The sequence below is a fragment of the Rosa rugosa genome, chromosome 3, assembly GCF_958449725.1.
Source record: "Rosa rugosa chromosome 3, drRosRugo1.1, whole genome shotgun sequence".
NCBI classification, from domain to species: Eukaryota; Viridiplantae; Streptophyta; class Magnoliopsida; order Rosales; family Rosaceae; genus Rosa; species Rosa rugosa.
Genome location: NC_084822.1, coordinates 41,054,878 through 41,077,784, shown reverse-complemented (window position 1 = coordinate 41,077,784; position 22,907 = coordinate 41,054,878). Strand labels below are relative to the sequence as shown.

The window sequence follows — 22,907 nt, the reverse complement described above, 5'->3', positions numbered from 1 at the left end:
TTGGAAAAATGAACTAGAATAGAGCAGTAATTAAGTGTCTGTGTTTTGGGGTTTCACGTGCTTTCTCGGCCATTAAGATCTTCCAATTTGATGGACATCAATCGGCTCTACAAGGAAAACGAGTACAAAACAAAAAAATATGTCAAACTAAATAAAAATTTAATTGAAATAACTCTAATAGGGTCGACTCACTTTGCTGATGAAAATTGCGTCAATTCAGCAAAAATCAATATTTTGTCATTAAGAGCCTCCCAAAGAAAGAAATAAAAGGGTCGACTTACTTTGGCGACAAAAATTATGTTGGTATAAGTCATCCATAGTAAAAAAAAAAAAGGGCTTATGAGTGAACCTAGCTAAAGGAATTTTTCTTCACAATCATGTATATGTTGTTTATATTTGCCTTTAGGGTTAGAAGAACGTACTTGTGCTTACTTTTATGACTCAACAATTAGTGGAATTTTGTTATCAAGTTGCATTAATTTTGATCTGTTTGCTTTTAAAATTAATCAGTGTTCCCTATGTTTCAAGTGTTTAAACGTTACCTAAAACCTATAATTTGTTTGAAAGGTTTCTACGGGCAAGCAACTCTAAACCCTCGTTGGCCAATTCTTCTCCAACTTAAATTTCTGATTCCATTAAAATAATAACCATGACAATCAAATTAACCGCCCGATAATGTAACAAAGACCGCATCCTTAAATTTTTACTCTAACATCAAGCTTTTAGCTCAAGCACATCAATTTATTATTATTATTATTATTTTTGGCAAATAAAACACATCAACTTGATTAGAACAAAGCTAGTTAATAATTCGCAACTAAATGACGTGGAAGTGTGCTGAAATATGTTTCTCAATCTTATGAACAGTCCAGATCTGTTATGTAATCTGTAGCACACATGTGACAGTAAGTAAGTAAAAGTGAAAACAATACTTAGAAAATACTGGTAAAACATACTCATTGAACTCCATGTCCAGCTTTGTAAGCAATAGGATATAGTAGGATAGATAAAATCAACCTCAGCAATCTCTAATATGACCCTCACACTCATGAGTATATTCAAGAGACAAAAGAAGCTAATAAACAGAAGCAATTAATTACGGCTAGGAAGGGTACGAGGCCTCAATGAGACTAAAACCCAACTGCATTCGTTCATCATCATTGAGATAAATGGAGTTGTAGGGATAAGTACGTGCTTCAACAATAAATTATGTCACGCTAACAAAACTTACAAAAGAGGAATAACCAATTACCCTAAATTAAGATCGGTAATTGAGAAGCCTTCCCTTGTCGGTTCCAATTTCATGGGATGTCCCCGAAGAGACAAACAAATACAACAGCTGTGTATAACCTTGGGAGAATACTCTAAAACGTGCTACGTGCTCGTAAACTGAACCGTGAAAACCTTGAATCAAATGCAACACCGTAAGAAAAGAACCTGGACCCTGCTTTCCTTGCGTTGTGGAGGGAAGCCACGTAACTCCTGTTTGTTTCCTACAACGCGTCATGTGACTCATCAGTAGGAAACCAAACCCATGCCACGATGGGGTGCCAAAATATGAACCGTTGAGCTTTCAAATGGGTCTAGTCTCTAGAGTAGTATATAAGACGCTCCAAGGTATGCAACTTCCACACACAGAAATTAACATTCTATATCTTCAACTTCAAAACCAGCTTCATTAGTTTGTATCTAGATACAATGGCTGCAACATCCACTATGCAATCAATCCTTGGAAGCTCTGTCGCTTATGGAAGAGTTGCAGGCAAGAACAGATCTCTGAACCTGCAGAGTACTGTTCCTGCTAGTTATGCAGTTTCAAGCTATCTCAGGGTTGGCTCTATGGCAGAGGTAATTACTAAAACATATTCTATTATCAGAAGTTCTCACATATGATGCCATAATATATCAGATATCTCCAAGTGTTTGGGTACATTTGCATTCACTTTTGATCATCTTTACATGCTATAGTTCCTGAGTGATCCTAACACGTTTTTAATTTTATTATTTGTAGGATGGTCAAAAGAAGCAACCAATAACTGTAACAAAAGCCTCAAAGGATCCCCAGCGTGCAGCTTCTCCACCATCTCCGAAGTTTTCAGACGCATTTGCATTCAGCGGGCCGGCACCTGAGAGAATCAACGGCAGGCTGGCAATGGTGGGCTTCGTTACGGCTCTATCTGTCGAACTCGTCGAAGGGCAAGATTTGTTTGCTCAGATATTCAACGGCCCCGGAGTACCATTGTTCATCGGCACAAGTATTTTGCTATCAGTAGCATCCTTGGTTCCTTTATTGAAAGGCGTGACCGTGGAGTCCAAATCCGACGGGATCTTTACGTCGGATGCAGAGCTCTGGAATGGAAGGTTGGCCATGTTGGGTCTTGTAGCTTTGGCCTTCACCGAGTACGCGACCGGCAGTGCCCTAGTGTAGAGCTGTTTCGTTACTCGTCACAATTGTCAAAGGGTGCTTGCTAGCTTATATAAGCACACCCTGTAAATTCACATGTAATCAATTTCGCATGTTTTTTAAAAGCTTCACGTTTTTTAGATTCATACTCAGTGCTCAGTCATTTTAAATTTCAATATACTCTCTTCAATTTACTTTGTTTGGATATAATCTACTTTAGGCAATATCAAACTCAAATGCTTAATTATCACTCTTTTGCATTTCCTGTATATCTTAAACGAATCAAACAAATTACTAGCCAAAGTTCATAAATCATTAGATTGTATGTAAAAGATATAAATCCGGCCTATTGGAAAAATGAACTTGAATTGAGCAGTAATTAGGTGTCTGTGTTTTGGGTTTCACGTGCTTTCCCGGCCATTAAGATTTTCCAATTTCTTGGATGGACATCAATAGGCTGTACGAGGAAAACGACTACAAAAAAAAAAAAATAAAAAATAAATCTGTCAAACTAGATAAGAATTTAAAAGAAATAATTCTAATAGGGTCAACTCACTTTGCCGACGAAAGTTGCGTCAATTCAGCAAAAACGAATATTTTGTCATTAAGAGGCTCCTAAAGAAAGAAATAAAAGGGTAGACTTGCTTTGGTGACAAAAATTATGGTTGTATAAGTCATCCATAGCACAAATGGGCAAACAGTTGCCAACATATGATTTTTGGTTAAAAACCTCCCCAAAAATGAAAAAAAATAAAAGCGACACACCTTGGCCGTTGTATTCCATTGATAGAAGCCCCTCATAAATAAGAAACAAGCTTTTATCAATCAATTATTCGTTGGCAAAAGCCTCTCAAAAGTATTAAAAATTAAAGAGACAACTTTTCCGACAAATGTTTCATTTGCAAAAGCCTCCCATGAAAAAAAAAAAAAGGTCCAACTTTTGCCGCCGAATAATTTCATCAGTATATAAAAAATAAAAACAAAAAAAGAAACAAGTGTTGATGGTTATATATATATATATATTTTTTTTAGGGGAATGGAATCAGGTTCCAATATATTACGACGTCACTGCGTCAAGCTAGAGGGTTTCAAGAAAGCACTCAAAGTACAGAGTCAAGCACAATACAGACTGCACGGAGCAGCCAGAAAACTCCTAACCAAAAAACTAAAACCTTAAGGAATAACAAAGAAAAGTAAAAAACAAAAAGTAAATAACTCCTACACCTAACCAACCCTAAATCAAAGCCACTGACTTAATAAGCTTTGACGCCTAAGACCATCTTGGTGTACATCGCCACTCATCAACCAGCAAACAGCTACAATCGAGGGAAGGTCAGGTGATGGTATTTATTGAACGCAGGAAAAAACTAAGCAGCCTCCCAGCAGTCCATACCAGGCCCAATCCAAAAAAAGAAGAAAGGATGGCAGTCCATCAATGGACCCAAAACAGCCCATTAATCCACTACTTCAGACCCAGCCCAAAAACTTAGTGTTTCCAGGTGAGAATCCGGAGAGCAGATCCCATCGGAAAGCAGGCGCCCCCTCCCGCCAAACCCCGGCAGATTCCGTCACCGGCAACGACCCTGACCGCCATGGGTACTGTCTCCGATCGAAGCAGACTCAGCACCCTCCCCTCTCCCTCCGGAACGGCACGAGACACACCGCCGGAAAGGCGCCCACCTTCACCGGTCTGGTGGCCGGCCTCTGTCCTCCACCATCTTCAAAACTAGAGAAAACCTTGAGCTACGATCAGGAAATCAGAAGATCAAGACCCTCCCGTCAGATCCACTGTCGCTCCAATCCACCACCAAGCCTCAAACTGCCGCCGTTGAGGGTGACACCCGCGTCGTCGTCGAAACTCAGACTCTGGATCGAAACCCACAACCACGATCTGAGAAGCCCCCAAGCAGGAACCTCTCGCCGCAACCCACAATCAACACCGAGACAACTCCCTCCCTGTGTCGCCGCTGTCCCACACCGCATCACGATCGTCGCCTTGCGCACCGCCGTCAGTCGAAACCTAGGTTTCAAAAACTAAGTTCGCTCCGAGAAGCTCGGAGACACCCCTAGGTTTGTCTTCTCACGATCTTGACTTGTTGTCTTTTTTGTTGGTGGTTATATTCTAACATAATTTTGTCATGTCAAAAGAGTAACTATGATTAGTAAATAAAATTAGTAACTGTGGTTGGAACGAATTAGGTTTAGCACAAAATCAAATAATAATAAAAAAAATATTAATTAAAGAAACCCAGATATAATGTGAAGGCGGTGAAGCAATCAGCTCTCCCTCATCCCTTCTTTTCAATTTTCAAGCTAACTAAGCAAACTGTTTTTGAAATTCACATTTGTTTTTTTTTCTAATTTTATGATATAATTTCTTACAAATGAAATTCAAATCTTATCGTCTTTCAGAACCTCGGACGTATATGGGTCAGACTCCTATCCTTGCCGCTGTTGACCTTTCTCCTATTTAGCCATAGAGCAGTTCGCAGGTCTAATGATAGTCAGGGCAATCTTTGTGATATCCGCGAATTAAAGGGACACACATATATTTATATAAACTTGAATGATAGAAAGACGTTAGCTAGGCAATCTCTTCATGCTTTTATTCAAGAGTCACAAGTCTATTCATGCTAAGAACATAACTCCAATTACGTATATCACGTACATTTTTACGTGTTTATGCGATATAATGGTACGTTTTGTCTAGAAAGGCAACCAGGAAGAATGTTATAAGCAAGGTAACTCCACTTCCTAACTAAGGTGGCACTTAGAAATAAAAGGGATTTTTACTTCAACAGTGTCTGAACTCTTCGAGGACTTTTAAAATGATACCTGAACTTTCAAAGTTATCAATGTGATACCTGGACTCATTTTTTCGTATCAAAGTCATACCTACATCAGATTTCTGTCACGGAACCGTTATCCGGAGGCACGTGATCAAAAAAGTGAGGGCAAAACAGACTTTTTCTCCCAATTCCCCCTAAAATCGATCAAAAACTTAATTCCTTCCAAAGTTTGGAGGACATGAGGTTCGAACCCCCAACCTCTCTCACAACAACTCAACTCCCCACCACTGGAGCACGAACAGTTCTCATTATAATAGGCCCAAACTTTATATTTATACTCTTTTTAGGCGATACCGAATAATTATACAAAATATACAAACCTTGGAGACATGAGTTTCGAACCCCCAACTTCTCTCACAACAACTCAACTCCCCACCTCTGGAGCACGAACTGTCCTCGATATATTACCTCCAAACTTCGTATTTATACTCTTTTGAGGCGATACCGAATAATTAAACAAAATATATAAACCTTGAAACACATGAGATTCGAACCCCCAACCTCTTTCACAAGAGGTCAACTCCCCACCACTGGAGCACGAGCTGCAGGCGTTATAACTTCTACGAACTTTCTATTTATACTGTTCTTAGGTGATAGATTAAACACCAAAAAGAATCTTCTCTCTCTCTCTGTCCTGGTCTTCGACCTTTCTTCTTTTTCTTCTTTTGCATTTAGTTCTGCAGTTCTGCAATTCTGCTTCATCTTTTTTTTTTTTTTCTTCCTCCCCAATCCCCATCAACGTCGTCGTCGTCACTGCCACAGCGAGGCGAACCGAGTTGGACCGGAGCGGGCGGCGAAGATGACTGCCAATTGTATTTTGGTAGGTATAGGAGGTGGAAGATGAGTATCATGGCGCAAATTCCAAGGATCTTGATGGGCTCCGGGGCGGGGAAGAGGTCGGAGGAGGCGATGGGCTCCGGGGTAGCGAAGAACCCGACTTGGCGGATGGCGGATCTTCGGGTTGCTGACGAAGAAGCTGAAAGAAAGCAGAGGGAAGAAGAAGCTGAAAAAGAAAAACAAGAAAGAAAAAAAGAAAGAAAGAAAGCAAAAAAATAAAGAATAAAAAATAATAAAAAAATAAAAAAATAATTTTGAGGGTAAATTAGTCTTTTACTCTTATTTTGTGCCTCCGGATAACGGTTCCGTGACGGAAATCTGATGTAGGTATGACGTTGATACGAAAAAATGAGTCCAGGTATCACATTGATAACTTTGAAAGTTCAGGTATCATTTTAAAAATCCTCGAAGAGTTCAGACACTGTTGAAGTAAAAAACCCGAAATAAAACTACAAATTTAAAATTTGACCATTTTTTGATTTGCGTGTACTAATTAATTGCAAGTCGATCTGTGCTAGACAAATGGAAGTAACTAAGCGGACACGTACCAGTAACCTATTCACTATAAAAGATTTGTTACTTCTCTTACATGCTGGCCTTTAGCTAGCTGAAAAGTCTTGGGAGAACACTGTAATTGTGCTACGTGCTCGTTACTGAACTGCGAAAACCTTGCAGCAATTGCAACCTCAGAAAAGAACCGCTGGACTGCTGAATTGTGTTGTGTCGGCAAGCCACGTACGTATGTCTTGTGTATCTCATACTGTGCACTATGAAACGTCCAAACCCATGATGGGGTGCTAAAATATGAACCATTGAGCTCTGCTGCCTCGAGTGGGTCTAAAGTAGTATATAAGTCACTCCATGCATGCAACTTCCGCACTCAGAAACCAACGTACACATTAATTCTACATCTTCAACTTCAAACAAAGCTAGCTTATTTTCCTTGTAACCAGAATGGCTGCAACATCTGCTATGCAATCAATCCTTAGAAGCTCCGCAGCTTAATTATGGAAGAGCTGCAGGCAAGAACAGATCTGTGAACTTGAAGATACTGTTCCAGCTAGTTATGCAGTGTCGAGCTATCTCAAGGATCGCTCCATGACCGAGGTAATTACTGTAAATATTATCTTCTACGTATAATGTCCATTTGATAGTATGAGAACATAATTTGTAGAATATGCAACTGTAGTTCATAAATGGCCCTAATTATGTGTCTAATATTTAATTTGCAAGACGGTCAAAAGAAGCAACCAACAACTGTAACAAAAGCCTAAAAGAATCCACAACCAGCTGCATCTCCTTCACCTTCACCTCCTCCCCATTCTCCCAAGTTTACAGACGCGTTTGCATTCAGCGGACCAGCACCAGAGAGAATTAACGGCAGGCTTGCAATGGTGGCCGGGCTTCGTTGCAGCTATGGAAGTTGAACTATCCAAGCCTCCAAGGGGCAAGATGTGTATGCTCAGATATCCCACGGTCCCGGAGTCCAATTGTTCATCGGCACCAGTGTTTTGCTATCAGTGGCATCATTGGTTCCTCTGTTGAAAGGGGTGAGCGTGGAGTCCAAATCAGATGGGATCATGACATCAGATGCTGAGCTCTGGAATGGAAGGCTAGCCATGCATGTTGGGGCTTGTAGCTTTGGCCTTCACCGAATATGTGACCGGTGGAACCCTGGTATAGATTAATTAGTCTGATATTACGTACAATTAACTCATAGGGCCGGTATCTTATCAAAAAAAAAACTCATAGGGCCGGTGTCTTATCAAAAAAAATTCAGAGGGCTGGTGTTTGGTAGCTTATACTATATAAGGGCCTGTAAATTCAAATGCAATTACACATGTAATATAGCGCAATTCTGGTAGCGTACGCCCTTCACTGCCGTTAACGGAGGGACATTCAAGTCAATTCCCATACAACGGTAAATATGGTTTAACCGAGCCCACCTCCCTCTCACGTGCCAATCAGTTGGCCTCGATCATCTACTTCTGAGAAGACTTGGTGTTTGATTTTCTACGAGATGAAGCCTAGAGTTATGACAGTTTTAATGTTGAAGCCGAGAGCCAATCCGACATAATCGGCAAGGTTCCGGCCATCCTTGAGCTGCTTTCCGGCGAAGATGAGCCTCTGCTGATATGGAGGGATGCTCTCCTTGTCCTGGATCTTGGCCTTGACTTTATCTCGATCGTGTCAGAGCTCTCGGCACTGAAACAATAAGGATTTTTGCTCCAAATCAAAATTTTTGGCGCTAGAAGGACATATTGCTGAAAATTCTTACCTGGATAACTTCAAGTTTCTGAAATTTGCTAGATTTTACTCTGAATGGCTTGGAGGGGAACTTAAATAGAGCAATCTGAGTTCAGTTTAATCAGTCCTAACAATATAGCAAATGAGCGACCTGGATTCAATAGCAAATGAGCGGATTGAATAGCAATCTGGGTTGGCAGTTCAAGAAGAATCAAAGAAGAACCAACAAAATTAACTACATAGGAAACCCGTTTAACTTATGTTCAAAAGATAACTGAAGACCATTTTAGCAAATATGCATGCTGGTGCGTTGGCATAGGCATTAAAGGTTAAGGGTGGCAACCTGGGATCGAGCCACCTCGTTCCTTCTTCTTCTTTTTTTTTTTGTTTTTTTTTCTTTTCCATTTTTTGTATTTTGTACTCTATATTTGTTAGTTTGTTAGTTTTTGTTCTCGTATCGACAATATTAGTGATCTAAAATAAATTGGAAAGAAAAGATTTTTAAAATATATAAAATTGAATTTTCTAGTAAACTTTGAATTGATTAAATTTTATTTATAAATTTAACATTTAAGTGTTTAGAAAAATTAATCGTAAAGATTCAGTCTCTTGACTTTTTATGCATGAATAAAGAGGCATACCATAAACTTTGAATTGATTAAATTTTACTTATAAATTTAACATTTAAGTGTTTAGAAAAATTAATCGTGATGATTCAGTCTCTTGACTTTTTATGCATGAATAATAGAGGTATACCATATGAGAAATGATCATGAAAAATGCTCTCATAGTATTAGTGACAGGTTGGCAAATTATGTTTTAGTGTTAGTAATAATGAAGACATTATAGTAGATCGTTGTTGACACGAAGTCGAAAGCGGATAATATTTTGAAAATGAGCATAAAATATCTCAACCATTACATCTAACGGTCAGTTATCATCAGAAGTCTTGAAGGGGTTGCTTTTAGACAATGTAATTAATAAATAGTGTTATAAATATATCATCGGTTGACCATATGGATCGAACTCAAAACGATGATGAAATTTGTTAATTTTTTTACAGAAAACATAAAATATTTCAATCATCTCATCTAACGGTTGGTTTAACAAAATTCAATTTCCTTCTTCTTGTCATTTTAGAATGTATATTTTTCCCTACAACCAACAAATATGCTAGACAATGTTAGTAGGCATAAAGATTTTGTGTGATCCAAATAATCAAAATTGAAAATTGATATATTTGGCATTAGTCATGAACTTAATGTGTATCAATAGGTGCCATGTAAAAAAATTAATTCGATCAGCCGTCATTTTCATATTGGTCATAAGGATTAACCCAACACACACTTATGTTTCCCTAAGGGGAGCCGAATCACAGGGAGATAAACGTCTCGAATTTCTTACATGGGTTGATGCAGCTAGTCTCCACAAGAGTGTGAGTGCTGACGGATCGAGAAAAGAAGTTGTGATGGAGTGGTTATGAGCTTTTTAGTTAAATAGGTGTTTAGAGTTTAGGGTTGACCACGTGGATCGAGGCCGAAACAATGATGAAAACATGTAAATTCTTTACCATAGTCATATTTTCTCACCTTGATCACATCCAACGGTTGAATTTGCCAAATTCTATTTCCTCCACCTTGTTCATTTTGGAATGTATATATTTCCCAATAACCAATAATCATGGGAGACAACATTAGTGGGCATATAAGGAATTTTGTTATCCAAATAATCAAAATTGAAAATTTATAGAATTGACATTACTCATGTATTTTAATGCATATTAATAGGTACGGTGTAAAAATATTAACCAGGTAGGCCTTCATTTTTATATTGATAAAAAGGGTCAACCCAATATACGCCTATGCTTCCCTAAGAGGAGCCAAATCATGGGGAGGATCCCTAGTTTCTTACACGGGTTGATACAGCTCGTCCCCATGAGAGTGTGAGCGCTGACGGATCGAGAAAAGAAGTTGTGAGTTAGTGATTATGAGCATTTTAATTTGATGAGTATTTTGAGTTTAGGGTTGACCACGTGGATCAAGGCCGTAAATTTTTTACCATACCCATATTTCTCTGCCTTGATCACATCCAACGGTCGAATTTGTCAAATTCTATTTCTTTCACCTTGTTCATCTTGGAAGGTATACTTTTCTCTACAACCAATAAACATGTTATACAACACTAGTAGGCATATAAAGATTTTGTGCAATCCAAATAATACAAATTGAAAATCGGTAGATTTGGCATTACTCATTAATTTAACACGTATTAGTAGATACCCATATATTTTTTTACACGGTTATAAGAAACTATATTAATTTTTTTAAAAAAAAAAATTAAATAAATTACATTGTTCTTTGCTAAAAAAATACCAAATTAATTTGCACCCAAAAAATAAAAAACAAATAAATTGCAGCACATGGCTCGAACCTCCGTAGCCAACACAACTGCTAGCCTGCTAGGTGGCTTCACCACTCCGCTATGCAATCCCAGTGTCTCATTTTTGGTTCAATTAAAATATATCATACCCGACTCTTCTTCCACCTAAAGCTTTTGTTTTCTATTCCTCCAGAGACTCTTCTTCCATAGAGCCCATATGGCCATATATGTTCATATCAAACATGCTTAGAAGCTGTTGAAGATTTGTCCTTATCCTCATCATCAAGTGATAAGTTGTAATTATAGGATAAACTTCATCAAGTGAAGATTTGCTCTTCCAAACTTTACAGAACCCAAATTGGGTTTAGATAGAAAGTTGAGGAAATCCAAATTGGACTTCTTGGTTTTATTAATGTTTTCTTTGTTTTCGTAGGCGGTGGAAAGTTGGGATTAAATGGCGTAGAGAAGTCCCGGCGATCGACGAGGCCGTCGTGATTGTACAGTGCAGAGGAATCTGGAGAAGAGACAGAGTGGTTTTTACTTTTGTTTGTTGTATAGTGGGATTTGTCATAAACACCCTCAAACTTTTACCATAACGGTGTCATTTTCACTGATAACGATAGTTAAGTGATAGATTTACATTTGTGCCCTTCAAATTCAAATCTTGTGGACAGCAGCCATCCACGCGTACCCACGCGTACTGGGCCCACAAGGGCGTAGGGTACGCCCGGCGTACTCCAGACGCACCCTGTAATATATAAGAGCTTTTCTTAAAAAAAAAAAAATATATATATATATATATAAGAGCTTCACGTCTTCATTAGGGCTGTCACTCGGTCGGTTCGAATCGGTTATAGGTATTACCAACTTCAAAACCAAAGCTTTCGGTTTCAAAATTGAGTTACCAATTACCAACCAAAATTTTCGGTTTTTAATTATAACTACCAAATTCAGTATTTCGGTTTTCGGTATTACCAAGTTTAAAACAACTAATTCTTTGTAATTAAAATTAGAACGAACAATACTAGGTTCTTCAATTTTATAGTCGTAAACTTTGTACTCATCTCCTAATTATAGCTTTCTTTTGTATATATGACATCAAGTTTGAGTCATTTTCAATAAAACTAGGTTATTTAACCATCTTTGACTAGGTTACTTAAAATACATGTACTATTAATGTAGTATATGTAGTATTGTTCATACTATTATGAAAAATTTTATGTTTATTTCTTAATATACATGTATGTGTATTGAAAACCATAGTATATAAAACTAATATTTAGATAATCGGTAGATTCGGTATTTACCAAAACCAAACCAACTTTTTCGGTAATTTTCGATTTCGGTTTTATCGGTCTCGGTTACCAAAAAGTCGGTTTACCAAACTTAAAACATCGGTTGGTATTCGGTCGGTTTGGTAATTACCAAACCAAGTGGCAGCCCTAGTCTTCATTCACATGTCATGCTCAGTCTTTTTTAAATTTCAATGCAGTCACTTATTTGTAATCTTTATAATTAAAGCATGTGCTTTAACACAAAGACTTTCCATATTCATTTTACAAGGGCTTGGGTCAAACTGATCCACCATGAGATTGGTTGCTAGGGACAACCAATAATCACATGAAATGTGTGTAAGTTTAGGACAATGGCAAGGGGTAACATTTTTTTTTTTGAGAAGAAGAAAGGATTTATTCCTTAAACAGAAACATTACAATCATGAAAATGACACAAATAAGACTCTCCAAACTCCCTAGAATCAGAAAGAGAAACAGTACTTAACTCTCTAACTGAAAAACCGGCTAAAGTCTTATCATGATAGATAAGTGACATGAGCCAATCAGGCCCATCCTCTAACCAAACATAACGCCCATTATTTCGGGCTACAAACTTTGCAATTGCATGAGCAGCCGTATTTCCTTCACGTCGAACATGATAGATGGAAGAAATATTGACAAGAGCCATAGTATTTTGAATATCTTCAACCAGACCTCCCTCAGGAGCCAAACATCTCTCTTTAGAGTTAAGAAGATGAATAGCCTCCAAACAATCAGACTCCACCATTACATTTCTAAGCCTTCGTTCTACCACCAAATCCAGGCCAACTTTGATAGCAAGTAATTCAGCCACCAAAGAAGACACGGGATGTTGGAAATTTTTTCCACCAGCCACAATTAAGGAACCAAACTCATCCCTTATAATTGTCCCACCACCAAAACATCTATCCTTAAAATTTGCTGCTCCATCACAATTAACCTTTAGCTGACCACTTCTAGGGGCCTGCCACCTCCGTAAACTACCCGGAACCACCTCCTCCACTGCATTAAATTCCACTCCAGCCCGGCAGCCCAAAGCCTCTTTGAAACACTTCAGAAACTTCACCCCATTCTCATATATGATATCTGAAGGCACAACAGCTCCCTTATGATAAAAATTGTTCCGCTCATGATAAAAATTGTTCCGCTCATGCCAATTTAACCACAACAACACAGCAAAAAACTGCAACTCCTCCTCATCGAGAGTAGAAAAAGCATGATGTAACAAATGAATAAAAGAAGGGAACTGACCAGATGACAACTTTGAGTAAAAACCCGCCCTTTCGAACACCGCAACACAGCACGAACAACCCCATGTTGCGTGTACAGGCGACTCCCTGCCCTGCTGGAATCTCAAACAACTCGCTGAATGAGCAATCTGTTTCCAAAGTAAGACCTCCATACAAGGGATAAACCCCATAGAACATCTCCATAGAAAGTGATTAATTTTTGGAGGCAGTTTGAGCTTCCATAAATGCTTCCAGAAATTTCTAGGAGCAAGAACAATGTTCGCCGCCTCCTCTCTATTCTCCTCACATGCTAGCCAATATCCACTTTTCACTGTGTATCTGCCATTCTTACAATAATTCCACATATACACATCAGGACGTCTTGTAGCTCCCACGGTGATACTACTAATAGCCTCACACTCATCATCAGTAAACCAATAATTAAGTGCCTCCATATTCCAGCCTCCGTTATTGTGTAACAAGTCTGAAACCCGTAAGAACAAAGGAGCACCCTGCCTCAAAATTGGACGGAAACTGGGCAGACCTGGCACCCATGGATCAATAAACACTCTAACTTCCTTCCCATCTCCTATTCTCCATCTAACCCCCTTCCGAAGCAACTCTCTACCCCATAAAAAGGATCTCCATAAATAAGATGGACTTGATCCAAGCTCAGCCTCCATAAAATCATCCCACGGAAAATACTTTGCTTTCAACATACGAGCAACCAAAGAATCAGGATACATCATTAACCTCCATCCCTGCTTCCCTAATAGAGCCTGATTAAATAGAGATAAATCTCTAAATCCCAAACCACCATCCTTTTTGCTGAAACATAGATCACTCCACCGCCGCCAATGTATACCCTTACCACCTTCCTTCCCCCACCAAAATCTTGCCACACATTTATTAATCGCATCACTAGTCCCTGCCGGCAACTGAAATACACTCATCGTGTAATTAGGAATTGCTTGTGCCACGATTTTAATAAGTACCTCTTTCCCAGCCTTAGATAGCAGCTTCCCTTCCCAGCCATGCACCCGATTCCAAACTCTATCTGGTAAGGATTGAAATAACTTTTTCTTGTCCTTACCAGTAACAGTTGGAAGGCCAAGGTAACGTTCATGACATGGCACAACCTGCATGTCTAAAATAGCACTGCAAGCTTCCTTTATAGCTGCTGGAGACTTAGGACTGAAACAAATCGCCGACTTATCTTTATTAATCTTTTGTCCCGAGGCCGCTTCATAAGTAGAGAAAATATTCTTTAAAGCCATACAATCTGTTACTGTAGCATCACAAAATAATAGACTGTCATCTGCATAGAACAAATGAGAGACTGAAGGTGCACCTCTAGCTATAGCAACACCGTGAATTTGTTGTTCACGCTCAGCTTTTCTGATCAGAGCTGATAAACCTTCCGCAACAATCAAAAACAAATACGGCGAAATAGGATCCCCTTGTCTCAAACCACGCGAAGGCTTTATTTTACCAAAAGGAGCTCCTTGCAGCAGAACTGAATAAGTCACAGATTTAACACAATCCATAATTAGGAAAACAAATCTGTCAGGAAACCCCATAACCTCCATCATACGCTGCAAAAAACCCCATTCAACTCGATCATAGGCCTTTGTCATATCCAACTTAAGAGCAATCTTTTGGCGACTATCTTTCCCTCTTCTCTTCAAGCAATGAATTATTTCAAAAGCTGCAATAATATTATCATGAATGAGCCGTTGAGACATAAATGCACTTTGATTCTCAGCAATTACTTCCGGTAAAACAGACTTCAATCTATTGGCAAGAACCTTCGAAACTAGCTTATACACCACATTACATAAGCTAATTGGTCGATACTCCGTAACCTTCTTTGGGTTTTGCACTTTTGGAATTAAGGCAATAAGAGAATGATTGAACTCAGCAATTGAACCATCTCCATTAAGGAAGCGCAAACACACATCCACCACATCATTACCAATAATATTCCAGAATTTTTGAAAAAATCTTGCAGGCATACCATCAGAACCCGGAGATTTTGAAGGGTTCATGTCCTTCAGAGCCAACTCAATCTCCTCCCTTCTATACACTTGATCAAGACTCTTTTTGGACGTTGCATCCACTCTACTAGTGACAGCTTCAAAAATAGTTTCATCCATAGAACCCCCTCCAGCTGTGAACAAATTACGAAAATAAGAGACAAAAACACATCCAATATCAGTCACATCAGACCTCCATCGATTGTCTTCTCCCAAGATTCCACAGATTCGATTTGATCTCCCTCTTTGCTTCGCCGTTTGATGAAAAAACTGGGTGTTTCTATCACCACATTTGAACCAAGAGACTCTAGCTCGTTGCTTCCATAACAACTCCTCCCTCTCCAAAACCCCATCAAGCAAACATTCAACTTCGTTTCTTTTACAAATTATATTAGAAGTAGGAGGTTGACGTTGCAAGACATCAAGCTCCTCACGCAGAGAGGCCACCTTCTTCTTAACAGAACCAAAAGTTTCCTGATTCCATCTTTTTAATCCACCCGCCACCTGTTCCAATTTACCAACAACAGAATTAACTCCAAACAACCATTGCCGTTCTACCACACCCCTACACCCTTCATGAGTTAACCACATATCTTCAAACAAGAATCTTCTCTTCCTTCTCCAATTTCCCCCTCTAGACATCGGCGGATCATTTTCAAATAGCAAAGGACAGTGATCAGAAGACATTGAAGAGGACAAAATAAAAGAAGAGAAGCAAACACAGCGATAACTATAAAGCTCACATTACCAAAATTAAACCAAGCCCACATAACTTAAAACCAAACGCATCAAGAGCCCATAACTGTAAATTAGGACTAAACTCACAGACTGAATGTGTGCTGCCATATAATTCACAATATCTATGAGAAGAAACTGTAGAATATAGGCGTGATTTGGGAAGGCTCTCTCTGACTATGCAACTGTGCATCGATCAAATGGCAAACTATCCAACAAACTTCATTAAACCCACAAGAATTTGGTTTTGACAAAAAAGGCCAAAACGCCCGAACATAATAAGTAATAAATACCCTACCAATGTAACCCTGATTGGGTATCCCTGCAATTTTATGTTCTTAAGTAGGGCTGGCACTTGGTTTGGTAATTATCGAACCAACTGAATACCAACCGATATTTTAGGTTTGGTAAACCGACTTCTTGGTAATAGAAACCGATAAACGGAAATCGAATATTACTGAAAAAATTGGTTTGATTTTGGTAAATACCGAATTAACCGATTATCTAAATATGAGCTATATATACTCTAGTTTCTAATACACATACATGTATATTAAGAAATGTAAACATAATTACTTTCATAATAGTATTAACATTATTACTAATACTAGATATAATATTTTAAATAACTTGGTAAAAGATCGCTAAATGAATAGTTTTATTGAAAATAACTAAAACTTGATGTCATATGTAAAAAGAGAGCTATAATCAGATAAGCAAATGAATACAAAGTTTTCAACAACTTATCAAACTAAATAATCTAGTATTGTTCATTCTAATTTATATTACAAAGAAAAACATGTTGTAAAGTTGGCAATACCGAAAATCAAGATACCGAATTTGGTCGATATGATTGAAGTTGGTACGGCTTATAACTGATTCGAACCGACCGAGTGACATCCCTATTCTTACACGATGTGATTGTACATTTCTCTGTAAATCAACCAAAGGATTGACATTAACAAGGAAACTCTGTGTACTTCTTGTTTATTTTATTTTTTGAGCGAAAAACGACAAAATTTTCACTGATTACTATTAATTACTTAATACACATGTCTAATTACTTAATAGTTAATACACACCCCTCATATTTTTTTGTCCAACTTTTACTTTAGACTTCCATTAATGCCACCATAGTTTTATTAAAGAAAAGAAATTAAAGGTCTCTACCGAGACGTTGAACACACACCCAAGAACAAAGAGATACGTCACTCGTTGTGGTTGAAATCTGTTAATGTCTAAAATTCAGCGGTGGCTAAATCTTGGTTAACGCTGGTCCGATGGGCGGACCGCTACTTGTGATGTGCTCAATACTCCCGCTACCTGTCAAGTAAAATACAAAGGGCGTCAGAGGGAGACCGCGCTGGGCGGTCTTCTCTTCTCTGATGCCTAAGTTAGTCAATGTATTTATGTTGACAGAATAACAGTAGGTAAGTAGTTAATGCGTAATTAATGAGGAGAGAGGAGTGAACCTTTTATAGGTGGGGAAGAGGCTAACATTTTCCTTGTTTTCGATGTGGGACTGATATTCTTTAGTTCCCAGTTTGTGGAGCTTCTGATGCTGTTTTGGCACGGCGCGTGGCGGCGCGTTAGCGATGATCTGGGGGTGAGCCGGGGCTCAGGCGGTAGCCTGCTTGGTTGTGTTTCCGTAGGTCACACCGTTGGTGGTAGTTGGTACCGCTAGCGGTAGCATGAGCGTAGCTCATTATAGCTAATTATGTTTGGCAAATGCTCATGTAAGTACAAGATCTAGGGTTATTACAGTAAAGAACGTTGCAACACAATCAGAAGAAACCACTTCCCTATCATGAGACCCCTAAGTTGTAACAACGTGGAGTGAGATCAAGATTGTTTTGAAACCCTAATTAAGTCTTAGTCTTGGCTATTCTATGATTGGAAGCCACCAAGGCCCCAACAATTGAACAAAGAGAAGTACGTGCTCCTGGCCAAAAATAGTTCAAGAAACATCCCAAGATCCTTCATTGACCAAAGGGAAGAAGAAGACTACTACCAGATCCATCACAGTTGGATCGATCTTCTCAACCACGACTCAATTTTGTTTTTTTGTTCACCTTTGATTTTTTTTTGTTTAACTTCGTTTAAAGGGTAAAATGGTATTAAAAAAATAATAAAAAAGAGGGTGTGTATTAAGTGTTTAGGGACGTGTATATAAAATTTCTCTTTGACAAAAATGGCCAAAACACCCAAAACATAATGAAGTAATAAACACCCTACCAATGTAACCCTGATTGCGTATCCCTGCAATTTTATGTTCTTACACGATGTGATTGTACAGTTTCTTTGTAAATCAACCAAAGGATTGACATTAAAAAGGAAACAGTTTCCTTCTTGTTTATTTTTATTTTTGAGTGACAAAATTTTCACTGATTACTAACAATGACCTACCAATAAAGAGTAAACAAAACGCCACTACCGAAAGTAACTGAACCTACTTATCAACGACCTTTCCACTCAAAAAAGAAAAAAAGATCATTGATCTTGATCATTACAGCTAAAGCTTTCGACTATAGAGGAACCTGTATCGCCCCAACAGGTGTGACAAAACTGGTAACAAAAAGGCATCATGTATACCAAAGAAGCTATCATGCATAACCCCGTCAAACGAACCATCGGACCCATATATACAATCAATCGATAATCAAGACACTGGTCACAAGGCCTTGAATATAGCAAAGCTTAGGAAGGGGAGAAACACCGTACCCCTAGATGTCAGTCGACGGAGGGAAGACGCAAAAAAAAAAGAAAAAAAAAGAACCTCAATAGAGATATCATCCTTTTTTACATCTTTGCAACTCCAGGTACCTCTTAAATAGGGGTGGATTATAAATAAATGAATGGAGCATTTGTGAATTTAGGCAAACCATCATTACGCCGGGCCATGCTAATGTCCGATCGTTCTAATTTTATGGGAAAAATTCACCAACGGTGTCTGGACACTTAGGGGACTTTCAGAATGATACCTGAACTTACAAAGTTATCAATGTGATACCTGGACTCATTTTTTCGTATCAACATCGTACCTATGACCAATTTCCGTAACGGCTCCGTGACGGAAATTGCCCGTAGGTATCACATTGATACGAAAAAATGAGTCCAGGTATCACATTGATAACTTTGTAAGTTCAGGTATCATTCTGAAAGTCCCTAAGTGTCCAGACACCGTTGGTGAATTTTTCCCAATTTTGCACGTGCAATGCACGTGAGTCACTTAATGAAGACAAAATGACCGATTTACCCTCAAATTCTTTCTTTCTTTTCTTTTCTTTTTTTCTTTATTCTTTATTCTTCTTTCTTTCTTTCTTTCTTTCTTTCTTTCTTTCTTTCTTCTTCTTCTTTTCTGGTTTCTTCTTCCCCTGATTTGAATCATCAAGATTCAAATCATCTTGCTCGTCCGATTCCCACCGCCGATCGCCGATCAAACACCGCCGCTGCGTCTCAATCCACCTTCATGCACCACAGATGTTTCTGGTTCCCCCAACTTCAAATCCTATAGCAAATTGAAATTGTGGATTGAGGCTTCACCGCTCACTCTGAGTTCATCCCCGCCGCCGCCACCAATGACTTGACCACCACCACTCTCGTTCTCTCCTCCGACCCCCTTTTATACACCATTGATCAGAAACTCAGAGCCCGCCAGCCCTCCACTCTCAAATCACAGCTCCGATCACACCCCTCCATCCTCTCCTTCTTCCCGACATGCAACACCACCTCCACACCATCCTCACCTGCAACTTCATCGGTTTAGCCGACAACTTCGGCCTCTAGCCCAACTTCGATCAGAGGCAATTTTAGGCAGACAAAGATTAACAACTTCGGCCTCCACACCATCCTCACCTGCAGAAAATTCGAGCTGTTCTTATTCACCAGCTTCGCCACTCCGCTGCTACCCACCATTGTGCCTCGCCGATTAGTAAACAAAGGACTCGGAGCCTCCACCATCGAGAAATTGAGGCTCACGTTCTGCGTGTCCTGCGCGGAGGATATCGGCATCGTCGGAGAAAATGTTGTATGAACATAAATTTAGTTTGGGTTCCACGGTGGCAGCTAGTCGAGCTCGTTGATTGTGGCCTTGGCTTTCTTGATTAGCCAATCGACGACTTTGCTAGGCTGGTCGTATTCAAGCCGATCCTGCATGTCGTAGAATTGAATGGCGGTGTGGGCGACGAGCCTGATGCTGCGATCCCTGGGGCCTTTGGTGGTGCAAACCTTGCTGTGGCTGTCCTTCCGGCCGGTGGCCCTTAGAATGTGGCCTTGAGCCTCCACGATTTCGCTAGCAGTGGAGGAAGAAGCAGTCCTTATCCCCAAACCCAATCGAGAAGCAGCGGAGGATGACGTTGTTGTGCGGTGGTTGAGGTTGTTGTGGTCAAGTCATTGGCGACGGCGGCGGGGATGAACTCGGAGTGAGCGGTGAAGCCTCAATGCACAATTTCAATTTGCTATAGGATTTGAAGTTGGGGGAACCAGAAACATCTGTGGTGCATGAAGGTGGATTGAGACGCAGCGGCGGTGGGAATCGGACGAGCAAGATGATTTGAATCTTGATGATTCAAATCAGGGGAAGAAGAAACCAGAAAAGAAGAAGAAGAAAGAAAGAAAGAAAAAAAGAAAAGAAAAGAAAAGAAAGAAAGAATTTGAGGGTAAATCGGTCATTTTGTCTTCTTTAAGTGACTCACGTGCATTGCACGTGCAAAATTGGGAAAAATTCACCAACGGTGTCTGGACACTTAGGGACTTTCAGAATGATACCTGAACTTACAAAGTTATCAATGTGATACCTGGACTCATTTTTTCGTATCAATGTGATACCTACGGCCAATTTCCGTCACAGAGCCGTTACGGAAATTGGTCATAGGTACGACATTGATAAGAAAAAATAAGTCCAGGTATCACATTGATAACTTTGTAAGTTCAGGTATCATTCTGAAAGTCCCTTAAGTGTCCAGACACCGTTGGTGAATTTTTCCCTAATTTTATTGGATGTCGGAAGAAACAAACAACTCTATGCTAACAAATGCAAGCAGCTAGGACGACAAGTAGCCAATTTACCATGAAGATCATTCGTCTTGTAAATATTGGCACCGCTAGCTGCCCTTTGGGAGAATACCTTAATTCCTTAAATGTGCTACGTGCTCGTAACTAAATTGTGAAAATCTTGAACCAAATGCGACCACAGAATTCTGTACTGCTTCTTTGCCTTGGTAGGAGCAAAACCACGTACGTCTTGTAATTCCATCTAACTACGCGTCATATGACTCGTCACTATGAACACCAAACCCACGATGAGGTGCCAAAATGTGAACCATTGAGCTCTGCTGCCTAAAGTAGTATATAAGTCACTCCAAGGCATGCAACTTCCACACTCAGAAACCAAGATTAATTCTACATCTTCAACAAACTTCAATCAAAGCCTGAAAAATTAGCTTGAATCTACAATGGCTGCAACAACTGCTGTGCAATCAATCTTTGGAAGCTCCATTGCTTGCGGAGCTGCTGTAAGACTAAAATGGACTTTATCATTAGTTTACATCGAGTCATCAACAACTTACCAATTTACGCAGAATAAGTAATTGGAGAATTTTGAGACTTTAATTCTATATATTTTATTTATGGTGTATCCACGTAAATTATGGAGAAATCTAATATGACTTGGTTATTAAGTTAACCTAAAAAGATATGCAATTATAATAGAGATTTGGACTTGAATTGTTTCCTTTATGGGAGGTTACAGAATATCCAATTCTCTATATAAAGCTTGGGTCCCTGCACTCTCTCATATGCTCTCGGTAATACAGTCTCTTGCCCCATACAAGAATACCAAATATTGAGATGCAGTGCAGAAGACTTAGGCTCAGATTGAGTGGCCATTCAGTTCAAAGGTTCATGATCCATTTCTAATTTAGTTCTTGTTCTTACTTTTATACAATTGTATCTGTATTCCTTGTGAAGCGATCTAATGGCTTTTAAGTTTAAGATTACAGCTGCAGGCAAGAACAGATCTCTGAACCTACAGAGTACTCTTCCTACTAGTTATGCAGTTTCAAGCTATCTCCGCGTGCGTTCTATGGCCGAGGTAATTACGATAATCATTCTCGTCTATGTATTATGTTTATTTGATAGTATGTCAACATAAACTCTAGGATATGCATATGTAGTGCACAAACGGTCCTAACCATGTGTCTAATTAATGTTTCAGGATGGTCAAAAGAAGCAACCAACAACTGTAACAAAAGCCTCAAAGAATCCACAGCCAGCTGCAGCTCCTTCACCTTCACCTCCTCCCCCTTCTCCTAAGTTTTCGGACGTGTTTGCATTCAGTGGACCAGCTCCAGAGAGAATCAACGGCAGGCTGGAAATGGTGGGCTTCGTTGCCGCTCTGGCAGTTGAACTATCTAAGGGGCAAGATGTGTTTGCTCGGATATCCAATGGCCCCGGAGTCCCATTGTTCATCGACACAAGTGTTTTGCTATCAGTGGCATCATTGGTTCCTCTATTGAAAGGAGTGAGTGTGGAGTCCAAATCCGACGGGATCATGACCTCAGAGGCAGAGCTCATAAATGGAAGGTTGGCCATGTTGGGTCTTGTAGCTTTGGCCTTCACCGAATATGTGACTGGTGGAATCCTAGTGTAGATCAGTCTAACAGTCATTACAATTAACTCACAAGGAAGGGCTTACTAGATTCATATATAAGCATTTAATATACAAGAGCTTCACGCCTAGGATTAACTCGATCATCCTCGGTCTTTTTTAAATTTCTCTTTGTAATCTTTATAATCAAAGAATGCATGTATCCTGTTGGAACTTGTGGTTTCTTTGGGTTTAATATACTCACTTCAATGAATATCAAGTTTCATATATA

The 22,907-nt window shown here is 39.3% G+C and overlaps 3 protein-coding genes across 3 annotated transcripts; 2 read left to right on the top strand and 1 right to left on the bottom strand.

Moving 5' to 3' along the window:
* The first annotated feature begins 1,622 nt into the window (after positions 1 to 1,622).
* On the top strand, positions 1,623 to 2,550 carry LOC133739917 (early light-induced protein, chloroplastic-like). Its single transcript, XM_062167732.1, has 2 exons — positions 1,623 to 1,848; positions 2,012 to 2,550. Exons 1-2 carry the CDS (start codon positions 1,699 to 1,701, stop codon positions 2,426 to 2,428), a joined length of 567 nt encoding a protein of 188 aa, XP_062023716.1. The 5' UTR covers positions 1,623 to 1,698; the 3' UTR covers positions 2,429 to 2,550.
* Positions 2,551 to 12,411: 9,861 nt separating this feature from the next.
* Positions 12,412 to 15,981, bottom strand: LOC133737733 (uncharacterized). The gene has a single exon (XM_062165239.1). The coding sequence runs from the start codon at positions 15,979 to 15,981 to the stop codon at positions 12,412 to 12,414; it is 3,570 nt and encodes a 1,189-aa protein (XP_062021223.1).
* A 6,050-nt stretch (positions 15,982 to 22,031) lies between these two features.
* LOC133735982 (early light-induced protein 1, chloroplastic-like) lies at positions 22,032 to 22,907 on the top strand. The gene is made up of 2 exons (XM_062163419.1): positions 22,032 to 22,120; positions 22,244 to 22,907. The coding sequence occupies exons 1-2, from the start codon at positions 22,112 to 22,114 to the stop codon at positions 22,676 to 22,678; spliced, it is 444 nt and encodes a 147-aa protein (XP_062019403.1). The 5' UTR covers positions 22,032 to 22,111; the 3' UTR covers positions 22,679 to 22,907.

Bases quoted from the DNA above. Each gene is read 5' to 3' on its own strand.
- LOC133737733 (XM_062165239.1), bottom strand. From the start codon at position 15,981: ATGTCTTCTGATCACTGTCCTTTGCTATTTGAAAATGATCCGCCGATG.
- LOC133739917 (XM_062167732.1), top strand. From the start codon at position 1,699: ATGGCTGCAACATCCACTATGCAATCAATCCTTGGAAGCTCTGTCGCT. The intron at 1,849-2,011 runs GTAATTACTAAA...TATTATTTGTAG, and splicing joins GGGTTGGCTCTATGGCAGAG to GATGGTCAAAAGAAGCAACC.